Source organism: Schistocerca americana, chromosome X (genome assembly GCF_021461395.2).
Source record: "Schistocerca americana isolate TAMUIC-IGC-003095 chromosome X, iqSchAmer2.1, whole genome shotgun sequence".
NCBI lineage: Eukaryota > Metazoa > Arthropoda > Insecta > Orthoptera > Acrididae > Schistocerca > Schistocerca americana.
The window spans coordinates 806,335,998-806,350,094 of record NC_060130.1 but is presented as its reverse complement, the minus strand read 5'-3'; the positions used below and the strand labels follow the sequence as shown (position 1 = coordinate 806,350,094).

General features: G+C 39.4%; 1 protein-coding gene across 1 annotated transcript in view; it reads right to left on the bottom strand.

Moving 5' to 3' along the window:
* Window positions 1-14,097, bottom strand: part of LOC124556493 (rab GTPase-activating protein 1-like) — a 159,921-nt gene that overhangs the window by 43,166 nt on the left and 102,658 nt on the right. Inside the window, exons 10-11 of the mRNA XM_047130450.1 lie at window positions 7,815-7,940; window positions 3,262-3,447 (exon numbers count right to left, since the gene is read on the bottom strand). Of these exons, the coding sequence (XP_046986406.1) occupies window positions 3,262-3,447; window positions 7,815-7,940 (312 nt within the window). The remainder of the gene's footprint in view (window positions 1-3,261; window positions 3,448-7,814; window positions 7,941-14,097) is intronic.

The following is a 14,097-nucleotide window of genomic DNA, read 5'->3' as shown; positions in this document are numbered from 1 at the left end:
CAGGAAAATATGAAATAATCTTTATTTATTTGAAATTTCATTTAACTTTATGGTTCAACTGTTTATATTTATGTTCCTTATTATAATGATGCAATTACTTTTACTAGACGTCTGAGTAATTGAAAGTTATCGCTAATTAAAGCTATGATAATGTCATATAATTGGAAAACATTTTGAGCTAATGGGCAGTGTTGGAGATACTAAAATGTAGACTTTCACAGCCAGAAATATCATGTCCATTATAATTATCTGGGCTGTTATGCCGTGGTCGGTTGATGAATTCTGTGTCGATTCCCAGAATTCATCAACCGACCACGGCATAACAGCCCGGATAATTATAATGGACAGTGTTGGAGATATTGTTAACACTCATTCGAAAGCAGCTGTTCCAAGCATTTCATTAAATTATCAGAAACTAATTAACTTATGAAATAATTGACATTAATAGTTCGAATTCTCATAACTTTGACTGCCTATTTTGCTTTAATGCCTACAAGATTCTGAACATTGACAACATTTTCTAAACCAGAAAAAACCTCTCACTAATTAATTCAGTCCATAAAAAAGATTTTGAATAATTTAGGTTCATAAAAGATTGATTTTAAGATGGATGTCATACTCTTGAGTAGGGGATTTCAGACTATGGAAGCATAACAACGTTCCATATATTTTTATGATTTACTAACCTGAAATGTGTTTCATAAACCAGATAATAGTAAAGTCTTAAGAGTCAATGTGAAACAGTAAAATCCAACCTCGTCAATTTTCAAAATGTTAAGCAAATTCAGATGTCACATCACATTCTGCCTCCTGTCTTGAAGTAATCACCCCTTCCCTGAAATTGGCAGTCTGTGAAAAATGGGCAACATCTCTAGGTCTACATGTCATAAGTCTGTGGCTGGTTATCATGAGGGAGATCTATGCACAGAAAGTCACATCCAGCTAGTATGATGCTCACATCTCTGTGTCGATTAAAGTGAAAGTCGACGAAAAGCAATGGATAACATCTCTATGTCGCATAATGTCAGAGTCTCAATTGGGCAAGTGAACATGCAACACGTATGTTGGTTACAGGGAAAGTTTGCAAACAGCTAGCACTCGGATAACAGAACTATGTTGGTTAGAGACCCAGGCTAAATGTGCTTTGACATCATCCGTGTGACATCCATGTATCATATCTGTAACCTCATGGTGTTAATGTTCAATTACTATTACCTACTGGATAGTGTAATTAATTTCAGTGACTGTACAGCAAATTATATCATGTGCACTATTAATTGCATACTTCTGTCACTGTATATAATGCCATTGCAAAGTTCAACAAATATTATGGCTCTGATAAATGATTGAATTAATTCTCTCTTGGATATGTTTACGAAGGAAGAGGGGTGTGTCCCTTTAGTTGTTTAAACTGTGATCTGTAAAACTGGAACTGGACATCAACAATGTTATAATGAGAATGAAGTGGTAGGGGCCACTTTTAAAATTCGCCTATTGTGTGGTCTACATCATTTGGCACTACTCTTTTTAGGTCCGTTTTCAGCATATTATTCCAGAATGTTGAGATATGAGACTTCAAGATACGAGGGCATTTTGAAAAGTAAAGATACAATGGCTCGCAGTCCTTAAATAGAACATTTATTTAGAAAACATCAGTTACATCTTATTAACTGGATTATTTGTTGTTTTTTGACATAATCACCCCCGTTATCCAAACATTTGTTAAGTTGGCACACAAGCTTTTGTATCCCACAGTCATAGAAGGTTGCCGACTGTTGTCGGAACCACATTTCAACTTTATCTCTGATCTCTTCATCGCCGTGGAATGATTTTCCACCAAGATGTGACTTCAGGTAACGGAAGACATGGAAGTCGGTGGGCACAAGGTCCAGACTGTATGGCAGACGGTCCGATACATCCCATTTGAATTGTTTGAGTAGTGCTTTGGTTACAAGCGCTGTGTGAGGCCGAGCATTGTCATGAAGCAAGCGGACTCCACTTGTCAGCATTCCCCTGCATTTGTTTTGAATTGCCCTTCAAAGACGTTTCAAAGTCTGGCAACATGCAGCAGCATTAATTGTCGTTCCAGGAGGCATAAATTCCAACAGAAGAATGCCTTGTCTGTCCCAAAAAACAGAAGCCATTATTTTCTTCGCTGAAATCGATGTTTTGCATTTCTTGGCTTTTGGTGAATTCGAGTGGCGCCATTGCATTGATTGTTGCTTGGATTCAGGTGTATGGTGATAAACCCACGTTTCATCACCTGTCACAATGTGATCAAGGAACTCATCACCTGCTTCAGCATAGCGTGTGAGGAAGTCAAGTGCAAAGCCCATCCTTTTCTTTCTGTGTTCTTCTGTTAACAGTTTTGGAAACCAGCGCGCACATGATTCCCTGTACCCTAACTTGACAGTCACAACGTCATAAAGAGTTGTCATTGACACGTCTGGTGTGATCTGATGCAATTCTTTCAATGTGAGACGTCTATTCGCACGAATTGCTTCCTCCGTTCTCCGAAGAAGGGCATCAAACATCATAGATGACCGACCTGTTCTTTGTTTGTCATGAACATCGGTCCTACCTTCAGAGAAATGACGACACCATTTCGTTACATTTTGTCGATTCATAATGTTCCCATAAACAGAAACAATTTCTTTGTGAATATCTGCTGGTCGCTGACCTTTTGCATGAAGAAAATGTATGACAGAGCGCACTTCGCATTTGGCGGGATTCTGAAATGGCGCAGCCATTTTAAACACGACCCACTCCAACCAGAAGCCGAACGACCGCAAGGAGAAAGCTAACAGTTCAAGGTTAACACCAGTGTTGCCAACTTGCTCGCCAAAACTCTTCTGTTCCTCTGGCGTATAGTGTATCTTCACTTTCCGAAATACCCCCGTACATGGAAGTGAGTGCATCAACATGTATGGGGTACTTCACACAGGGGTTGTGGGTGTAGGTGTGTGTCAGCGTTCTGCATTCTTAAATCACTTATTGCTGGTACACTATTCTATAAATAACCTGAGTATGGATTCATTTGGGGCATTCTTTTTTGGTGTTAACTCTTTCACATACATTAGCAAAACAAAAGTTTACAGCAGCATAAGAAACAGATTAATGCAAAGAAAAAGGCGAAGAAAGTACTCAAATTATAACTTAAATTAAAAACATATTCAAAGAAAAGTAATTGGTCCACACTGTACAATTACCATAAAACTAATTTATAAATAAATAATACAAATATACAAAGTACATACATACCATCAGCAGAGCCAATGCAACTTGAAACAGAGTTTCTACTCCTTGTAATAGGAAAACATCTAAAATATGGAAAACAAAATACAGTGGAAACCTAGCTGTAAAAACAGTTAGGAACCATTGAGAGGCAAACATGTGTGACTCTACACCTTTCTCAGTAAAATGCTGCCACAATTTGGGTAACTGCTCCTGAAAACGTTTGAAAACATGTTTTAGAGGAGTTTAAAAGCATGAATCAAGATTTATTGTAAAAACTAGTGTCTGCTACACACAATATCAGAGGTTGACTTACATATTTACAACTAGAGCAAATGAACATCCAATTCGGTAGTTTTCAAAATTAAATGTATAGAATTCTAACTTTCTGAAGAATGCCACTGAGACTAGTATAAAACCAAAATCTTTGCAACATTTTCTGTCCATCTGCTAACTACAGATGTGCAAGGATTTTATTGATCTACTTCACACAAATGAAGATTGTTGTGACTCGCCGATCTTTCAAAGTGCCGCCGTGCAGTTACGCGCATCCTCTACATGCGGTGCTTCCTGCCAGCCAGCCAGCCAGCCAGCCAGCAGCCGCTAGACTCGGACTCAGTTATGATTTGACTTTTAAAGTGTGCACACGTCTTACTTTGTTTACTCGATCTGTGACTTTCATGTATAATGTCGTCCTTGAATTATATTTGTTCAACTTGGAGTTATAACAAAGATGACCATCATTTTGAACAGGTTTTGTGCTGTAGTATCTGCTCACCCCAGGTATGAAAAAAGATTTATCCAAAACCCTTGTTTATTTGCCTTTTGACCAACTCAGTGCTTCTACCATTCAGTGAGTTGTTACCTTTATCCATTAAATAGTTAACCTACAAAATGAATATAATAATGTGAAAGGTCAGATAACTGTCCAACTGATGAAATCCTTAATGTGTAGCACAGCTACAGCCACAAAACATTTCATAAGGAGAAATAAAGTTTCAGTGTTGTTTGGAGCTTACAAATTCAGCATCCACAGACATTTAATATATACATAAAAAGAACAGGAAAGTGGAGTTCAAGACATCCTATTCTTTCAAGAGATTGCATACGCATTCCTGCACTTAAAAAAGCAAGTTGAAAAGTTTAGCAGTCATGGACTTCAAACCTATAAGATTCAGATCTGGAGGCATTGCCCTAAGTAATGCTTATAGTAGAAGGAATGTAACATTGATATCTTTCCAGTGAAATAAGCAGTACTTCAATGCTATTGTCATTTGATGTATAAAAAAGTCACTTGCTCCTTATATCCTTTTTCCTGTTGTCAGTGACAATGTGATGCTGCGAGCAGCTTATTAATAGCCCTGCATGGACATCATCTCTTTATTGCTACCATGCTGTGGCCTAGGCAACACACTACAATCAGTACTCAGTTACATAATCAATTGTAGGGCTCTGTATGATGAATGCGGATGATTTCATTAACAATTTTTGAAGAAGGAACTGTCTTTGGCGTTGTGAGTAACATCTAAACATCTAACTGCTGTGGCTCAACACAGTTATAACATCACTACTTCAGGAATGCTTCCCACCTCTCTCAGAAGTCAAATTTTATACACTGGAGGGAAAAATTCAAATGAGATAACAAACACTGGATAATCCAGGATGGAATAATGACATATTATGAAAAGGATTGATTGCTACTCACCATATAGCGCAGACGCTGAGCCGCAGACAGGTGCAACAGATGACTGCTACACATTTGACTATTTGGCCAAAAAGGTCTTCTTCTACAGTACAAAAGACATACACATTTTGTTTTCATTGTGTTTTCTACTTTAGAAGAAGGTCTTTTGGCCAAAAGCTCAAGCGTATGGAAGCCTTTTTATTGAGCCTGTCTGCCACTCAGTATCCTCTATTTTGTTAGTAACAATCTATCCTTTTCATAACAAAATGAGATAATCAGCCTTATTATGGTGATGATAACCCTTCTGGGGCTTACAATGTACAAAGCTGTGTCAACTTTCAAGATTCAAATGGTTCATATTACTGACTCCTTTACTCACTCTGTAACTTTTTAGTGTATTGTCCAGATCAAATGCCAGTAAAGCATCCAATACAACTATTGTTTCACATCTGTGCAAGAAGAACAACAGTAAAATCATCTGATACCTTGTAATTTCAAACATTTTCAGGATGACAATCATTAACATAAAGTTCTTGGTTTGTAACTCAAGCTTTCTTTAGCATTTGTAATCACTGTTTGTTTATTTTTTGTTGTTTGGTCCTACACACCTTTTTGATGTACAGAATAAATGAGGTATAGGACAGTACTGTGTAAACACAGTATGCAGAATATATTAAAGAAAATAAACACACAAAAATGTTTTGCCCTCCCTCATACAATTTGTGAGCACAGTAAAACTGAGAAAGAGATTTTACCAGCTAGTCAAATGTTCCAAGTTTTAATGATGCACATAAATGAAAGCACCTGGTTGTAAAATGCTATTACACATCATTTACACTATTAAGTACTTTGATGCTAAAAATAATAAAATAAAACAATTTCATTCACATACATTTATTAAATGAATACCAACAGATAACAAAAATACGAAATATTCATTTGTCTAGATGGATACAAACTACTATTCCTCCCCATCCCCCTTTTTGTTGTTATTACAGTGAAGGTAATGTCACTGACAAGTGCAGATCCACTTCATGTAATCATTCTACTCTCTTGATGATAACATCTTTTTGATGACCAGTTTGGCTTCATAGATTTCTTTACACTCATGGATGGCCTCATTACAATTAGCATGTGTTCTACATTAGCCAACAAAAATTATTTTCACAAGCTGTTTAAACAGTGGCCAATCAGCAATGACCAGCTGTGGCAATGCATCACTCAGGAGCACTAATCACTACAGTCATGTGGGAACAGGAGTGGCACCAACACCACTTAAGTGTTTTATGTTGCTTTCTCTGCTGCTGCTGCTGCTGCTGCTGCTACTACTGCTGCTGCTGCTGATGATGATGATGATCATAGCTACTATATTTATTGTAAGTTTCAGGACACAGATGGGTCTGTGTTGCCTCTTTGACTACTGAACCCTAGTAGTGGAAGTGTGTACCACCGGATTTAGTGTTGGTAAGACCAAATGATATTCATGGCCTGCAAAGTCTGTTAGAGACTATGTGGGAACATACAAGAAGTACTGTAGAACTTGGGTATGCTAAATTTCAGAACACCAAAGTGCCATCTCCTTTGCAACTGATTGTAGGTCTTGTTGTAGACTACATTGCTAACTATTTCACATTCTCAATACTTTCTTCTTCTTCTTCTTCTTCTTCACTGTATTTGAGGTGTACATAAGCTTTGTCATCCTGTGGTCTTTATTCTGCCAGTTATAAAGGCTATCACGCAGAGTTGAACAAACAAGAAATCTGAATTTTGGTATTTGCCTTTAAGCATATTTCTTAAAAAAAAAGAGTCCTAATTTAAGCTTGCATTACTTTATGTAATGGTAACGTAGAACCCTTTATCAGTCCTGAATGATCTTCTTTGTATGCCACATTGCAATAATCTAGCCTAAGCCTAAGTTAGTAAAAATTCCTGTAATGGTTGGCATTCACAAAAAATGTTTAATATGAATACAAAACAAGAAACTTTCTCACACTTCACATACATCTATCCCCAGGAAAACTAGTTATGGCTCACACTTCATATGTATCTGGATGTAAAACCATGTCTCTCAAATGATAACATGGAAACAAAATATGTTTCCAAAAATACATTTTTTTCCAGTTTACATTTAATCCCCATGTGCTATAATGGCCTGAAAGGATATAATGCAAATCTGATCAGAGAAGTGGTTGAGAACAGACACAGCGTGAATTAAGTTATATGGAGTAGACACCAAATTTCTTCAGTTCAGATGGCATGTGGCATAACAACTAAAAACAGAAAGAAAACTGTACAAACATTCTAACATTTCTTGAAATTTTTTATAGTTCAAGAGCTGGAACAGAAACATAGTTCATAATAAAAATAATGACATTCTGAAAGTAGTGCCACATGAAGCGTACAAAGTTATTTAAAGAATGGAAACATTTTCCATACTCTATGACTAGTACTCGGACTAAACTTGCATCAACATATGCTAAAAGACACCATTTGTGTGAGGCTCTGACCAACAGACTTTACGTGTCAGAAATTAAAACTGCAAATATTCCCCGTCAATATAGGTTTTGAGCAGGAGATCAGACCATGCAGCTAATGTGAGATTATAAATGGTGAATGGACAAAACACAAACAGGTATTTTACCTGATCCACACCATGTATTTAGTCTGTGGATACAATAAATAAATAAGCTTTTGACTAGATATATCAAAGAAAGTAACTCGAACAGCTCAGCCATCATGGCATGGTCATTTAACCATTTAATGTGGCTAGGCACTTGAGAATGTTCTATTGATTAATACCATTATGCGACTATGTATCCATACACAACTTTAAAACTGATGTACTAATACATGATGATACTACAACAGATACTAGCATTTTAAAATTACTGAATACCTCCATCAACCTGTCCAGTTGATACAATCTCAAGTAGAGGACATCAAAGCCATCCTTGTACAAATCTCGTAGGCCATAATTGTACATTAGTTTAATAAGGACACAGAAGGCTTGTTCCTCTGGCATCTGAAATAAAATCATAAGCATGTATTCTTAGACAGTAAACACATAATGAAATGGTAAAGTATGCAACGCAGTTTTCATGAAAAGCTTCCAAAACATTATCTACAAATATGTTTACACCCAGAGAAACCTTTAAAAACTTCTCTTCAGATCGCTAGTTCAGAGTTTTTACATGCAAAATGTGAATTAGGACATCACATCATCTTACGAAAGTAACATGCACTGTAGCATCTAACAAAAAAGCAGTAGATAAAAGAGAAGCCTAAGGTTCTCTTAAAAAAAACAATGCAATTTCAGTAACAGCATTAATACAGTATTTTGAATGAGTAATGGCATCACTGTTTCTACTTGAATGTATGTGCCTTCATGACTATGGCCATCTACTCTGGCATTAGTCTGAATACAAGGCAAATAAAATAACTCCATCCAAACAGGCCTTGGAAAAGTACCAACCAACTACCATGTTGTCCTCAGGCCAAAACGCAGATACATTGGGGCATGGGGTCAGCACACAGCTCTCCTGGCCATTGTCTGTTTTTGTGATCTGGAGCCACTACTTCTCAATCAAGTAGCTCCTTAATTGGCCTCACAAGGGCTGAGTGCACCCCATCTGCAAACAGCACACAGCAGACCCTGATGGGTTGCCATCCAAGTGCTAGCCACACCCGACACTGCTTAATTTCAGTGATCTGATGGGAACTAGTGTATCCACCATGGCAAAGCAGTTTGCAAAGGGCAAATAATGCAAAAACTTTAAAAACGAATCTGGGGCACTTCTATTACATCAGAAGATACATTTAACAGCAAAAAAATTGGACCACTGTAGACAAAATGGCAGATCATCTGGTAAAAGTAGCGTACAAACTGGACCACGATGTGACATCAGGTAGAGGGTATTAATCATCGATTCAGAAACTGTGAGATATTCGAAGTTCAATCTGTATTTGCCCTTGCCCCATGTGCTAAGGACTGCTCACATTATGACACAGATTATGGACCTGACTAAATGTTCAAGTCGCAGCGACAGCACCTGAATACCAACAAATACGAGACACCGAGGCTACAAAGCTTTTAAGAGTGAGCTTAAATGGCTCACTATCTATCATTTAGAGTTAACTTCAAATGATAGACTAATTTTACCAATCAGACATTTTTCTGAAATCATTTATTTTCATTTTTTGCAACTTTAAATGATTACTTCGCACGTTTTGGAATGAAGACTGAAGCCTCAAAATTACCTTCCACAAGCTTGTGACACAAAGCTATATATATATATATATAGCTTTGTGTCACAAGAAACAGACATAATTGTTGTTTCCTTGACCATATAAGTCCATAAGCTTGTGGAAGGTAATTTTGAGGCTTCAGTCTTCATTCCAAAACGTGCGAAGTAATCATGAAATAGAATGTTGGGTAACAACACAGCTGGCTTTCCTTCATGTAGCTACAGATCCAAAAGGTATGGTGTTTTATGTCAGCGAAAATATCCTATCACAAAAGCAATTTTTGGAATGCTATTTATAAAAGTTAGAACCGAACATGAAATCATTACCTGTTTACCATAAGAAATGTTAAAATTACATACAGCTACACCTAATTGTTATAACCTGTAAGTGTTTAGAAGCAGTGACTACATTTTCTCGGTAAGTTAATGACAGAATACTTCGACCCACAGCAAATGAGTAAGAGTGCAACCAGTACTTCTTTGCCTAGAAACAGCCTGAAAGACAGTACTATCAAATTCGCAAAACCATATTACTGGATCACCTGTCAGAAAATATTAACTGTAAAATACAAAGTCTATTATGGACCTCTAAAAATAATTATGCCTACAATTCAAAGCTATACAGAGGAGTCTGAAGTCAGATATTTGCATTTAGAGTAATGAGGTAAATGCAATTAATGGGTTTTTTGATTGGTATAGTTTTTAAATACAAACCAAACATCATGGCAAAGGGATAAAAACAGTTAAAACTGTATTTTTGTGGCAATGATCTAGTTAACCAAAATGATGCATTACAGTGGGCTATTATAAACCATCTCATGTGCCAAACTATTATTCACTTTCCATTCTCATGACTAAAATGCTTGCATAGGATCCAGTGCAATGTTCACACTGTGACACGTTGCTCCACAAACCTGTCTACGGCAAAAGAGTTTCCAGTTTACTTCATGGGGTTTATAATATAATTCAGGTTTTCTTTATACACTTTTACTCAGGTTGGAGAGTTTCGGGGAAAATACAGAAAGTGCTTCAGTCTCAAAAGGTGCAGGATGAACAAAGGAAGAGGGTAGACATAGCAACAATCACTACTGTAGCTGTAAATTATGGTATCTATGGCAGGGGCTACCTTATAACACTACTAGCCATTTCTTGTCATGTTCCACTCACAAAGAAAGTGACGGAAAAAATGACTGTCTATAAGCCTCCATACGAACCCTATTTCATGGTCCTTTGCAAACTGTATGTTGGCAGCAGTAGAATCAGCCTGCAATTAGCTTAAAATGCCGATTCTCTAAATTTTCGCAATAATGACTCATGAAAAAGAGCATTGTCTTCTCCCCAGGGAGTCCAATTTCACTTCCTGAAGCATCTCCGTAATACTTGCATGCTGATTGAATCTATCAGCAATAAATCAGCAGCACACTTCTGAATTACTTTGATCTCTTCCATTAATCCGACCTGGTGGGGATCCCAAACACTCGAACAGTACTCAAGAATGGGTTGTACAAATGTTCTACACTGCCCAGTCACATTAATGCGGCCACAAGTAAAAAGCTGAATAGGCACCTTCAGCAGTGCGGATCACTACCAGATGTGCAGGAAGACTGTCAATGAGGTTCCGGATGGTATGTACAGGGATGTGGAGGCATGCCAGCTCCAGTGTCATGGCCAGCTGCAATATGTTTCTTGGATGAGGACCGATTGTGCGAACAGCCAGATGGAGGAGTTTCCAAGGATTCTTGATTGGGTTTGAATCTGGGGAATGAGATTTTCACTCTGCAATGGAATGTGCACTGATATGAAACTTCCTGGCAGATTAAAACTGTGTGCCGGACCGAGACTCAAACTCGGGACCTTTGCCTTTCGCGGGCAAGTGCTCTACCAACTGAGCTACCCAAGCACGACTCACGCCCCGTCCTCACAGTTTTACTTCTGCCAGTCTGGGGAGTTTGGTGGCCAGGGGAGTACAGCAAACTCATCTTGGCGTTCTTCAAACCACGCACATACATGCGTACATTGCAAGCTGCGTGACACGTCGCAGTTTCCTGCTGGTGGATACCATCATACCAAGGAAAAACAAACTGCAAGTAGGGGTAGACATGTTCCACAAGGACAGATGCATACTGTCATTCCACTGCACCTTATAGGGAATACCACGAAAACATTCCCCAGGCAATAAGGCTTCCTTCTCCAACCTAGTCCCTTCCAACAATGTTGCAGGTTGTTTGGTTTAATACATTTCACACTGTACAGGCATAAAACACTATTCACCTGAAAAGGCCACCAATTGCCACTCAGTGGACATCTAGCTGTGGTATTAGCCTGTAAATTACAGCCTTCATTGCCGATAAACAGCAGTCAGTGTGGGTGTACAAACCACCCACCTGCTGCAGAGGTCCATACACAGCAACATTTGCTGAATGGTCTTTGAGGAGACACTGTTGATAGCCTGCTCATTCCTCATGGAGGACAGTTGCAAAAGTTGAATGTCTAGTCTACATCTACATAAAGACTCTGCAAGCCACCATACGGTACATGGCAGCGGGTACCCTGTACCAATACCAGTCATTTCCTTTCCTGTTCCACTCACAAATAGAGCAAGGGAAAAACAACTATCTAAATGCCTCTGTATGAATCCTAATTACTTGTATCTTATCTTCATGGTCCTTACGTGCAATGTATGTTGGTGGCATTAGTATCGTTCGGCAGTCAGCTTCAAATTCTGGTTCTTTAAGTTTTCTCAATAGTGTTTCTCGAAAAGAATGTCGACTTCCCTCCAGGGATTCCCATTTGAGTTCCTGCAGAATCACCGTAACACTTACACGTTGTTTGAACCTACCAGTAACAAATCTAGCAGCCCGCCTCTGAAATGCTTCAATGTCTTCCTCCAATCTGACCTGGTACAGATCCCTAACACCCGAGCAGTACTCAAGAATAGGTTGCACCAGTGTCCTATATGCAGTCACCTTTCTTCCTAAAATTCTCCCAATAAACTGAAATCGACCATTCACCTTCCCTACCACAGTTCTCACATGCTCGTTCCATGTCATATCACTTTGAAATGTTACCTCCAGATATTTAAATGACTTGGCTATGTAAAGCAGGCCATTAGTAACACTGTATCCAAATATTACAGTAAACAATACTGTTGGAGGAACATTCCCAACTGACAATTTTACCACAGCTTGAAAATACCGCTCGAGTTGTAAGGTTCTTTTATTTAACACATGACCAGTTCGGGCTCTTATACACCCATCTTCAGGTGCCATATTGAAAATAGCAAAAGATGGGACATAATTTTTACATGCAGCAATAAACATAAAAAACAAAAAAAAACATAAAAATTTTAAAAACATTTAAAAAACCACTGGTCAGGCTAGGTGCTGTGAAACCTAAGTCAATGCCAAAGTGACACCAGACAGTACTATGGACAACTGCCTGAGTAAAGAAATATGCAAAAATACCTGGACACTTACACTTGGTGCTGTGACCCCGAGCACTGCAGTGAACGTGTACAAGACGCAGTGTGCTACCAACGAGTGCAGAGCATGGAGTAGCAGACACGGAGGAGGAAGCAAACTGGTAAACCAGAGTGGCAAAAGTGCTGCCATCTGTGAGAAGGTACGTGGGGCCACTACCTCCAATAATTAACTTGGTTTCACCGACACCCATTATACGCGACCAAAAAACTTCACCGTCACACTCAACTTCAATATTTTTGTCAACTGTAATGAACATTTCCCCCTCTTATGGTCTCTAATGTATCTTTCCAATTTATGTCCCATGACTTGCTAAATATCTCAGAGCTTTTCACTTCAGGTTTCAGCCCCCTCTCAGTCTCAAGAATAACTTGACCATCAGCTCTTTCCTCGAGGGAAGTGAATTCAGGAACTTTATTACAAATATTTTGACAGTTTATGGTAGTTGAAGTGTCTTTATTTTGATGCCGTTTGACTTCCCTTGGTGTATATCGACTGGTGGGTGTTCATCAGAGCACCTCAAACTACTGCCTGGCCTGGCCTAAAAAACCCTCATGTGCATTTCACAAGTACTCCGATACCTGAGTAGCTACTTCCTTTGCATAGTGCACCCCTGACCTATCAAGGGGAGTCCCCACGTGATAACCCAGCTCTAGAAATCTGAAGCCAAGACCATCACAGAGTTGAAGAAGCATTTGGTTGAGACCCTCCACTTCGTTCCAAACCAAAGGATCCTGATCAACTCTAGGAACAATGCTGCAAATTGTGGGCTCTGCTTGCACTCCATGCAGCCAGCAGTCTTAACCACCTCCACCAACTGCCTTTACAAACTGAGGATTGCCTCAGAACCCAAGCAACAGGTGTCAGTGCCAATGTGAGCCAACTGCACCCTGCACGTTCAATAGGCGCAGGCAAAGCCACATCCACATCTTGGATGAGGCCTCCTGGCAGACATACAGACCGCACACTGGGTTTCTTTCCAACCCTGAACGCTATCTACCTAAGGGGCTCCATAAAGCACCTAACACTGAAGTCCCAACAATTTGTAACCCCCTCCCTCCCATGTGCCTGCTCAGAGCCTGCTGAAGGAGCGGCCACCTGTCCACTCACAGGGTGAATGGGCAAGACCAGGGGCCAGGCAGCCTGTCTCCACACAGGCAGCCTGTCTTCACAATGGCCCTCAGTCTTGAGCAACATGATTGCATTACTACCTGCCATTCACTCTCTTGTGAGGGCAGATCCACCATGTTGGGTGCACTACGAGGTGCGTCAGAAGCAGAGCCTGTGGGCAAAACAAGCAACACCTGAAGTGTCCCATGCCACACGCCACATTCTCCGCCACCGCTATATCCAAGGCAGCAGCCAGAAGGTGACTGACCATAGCTGTTAGCGAACTGTGGCCAGTTCCTCCTGCGTCTGCACACAGCATGTACACATCCTAGCCATCCTAGCAAGC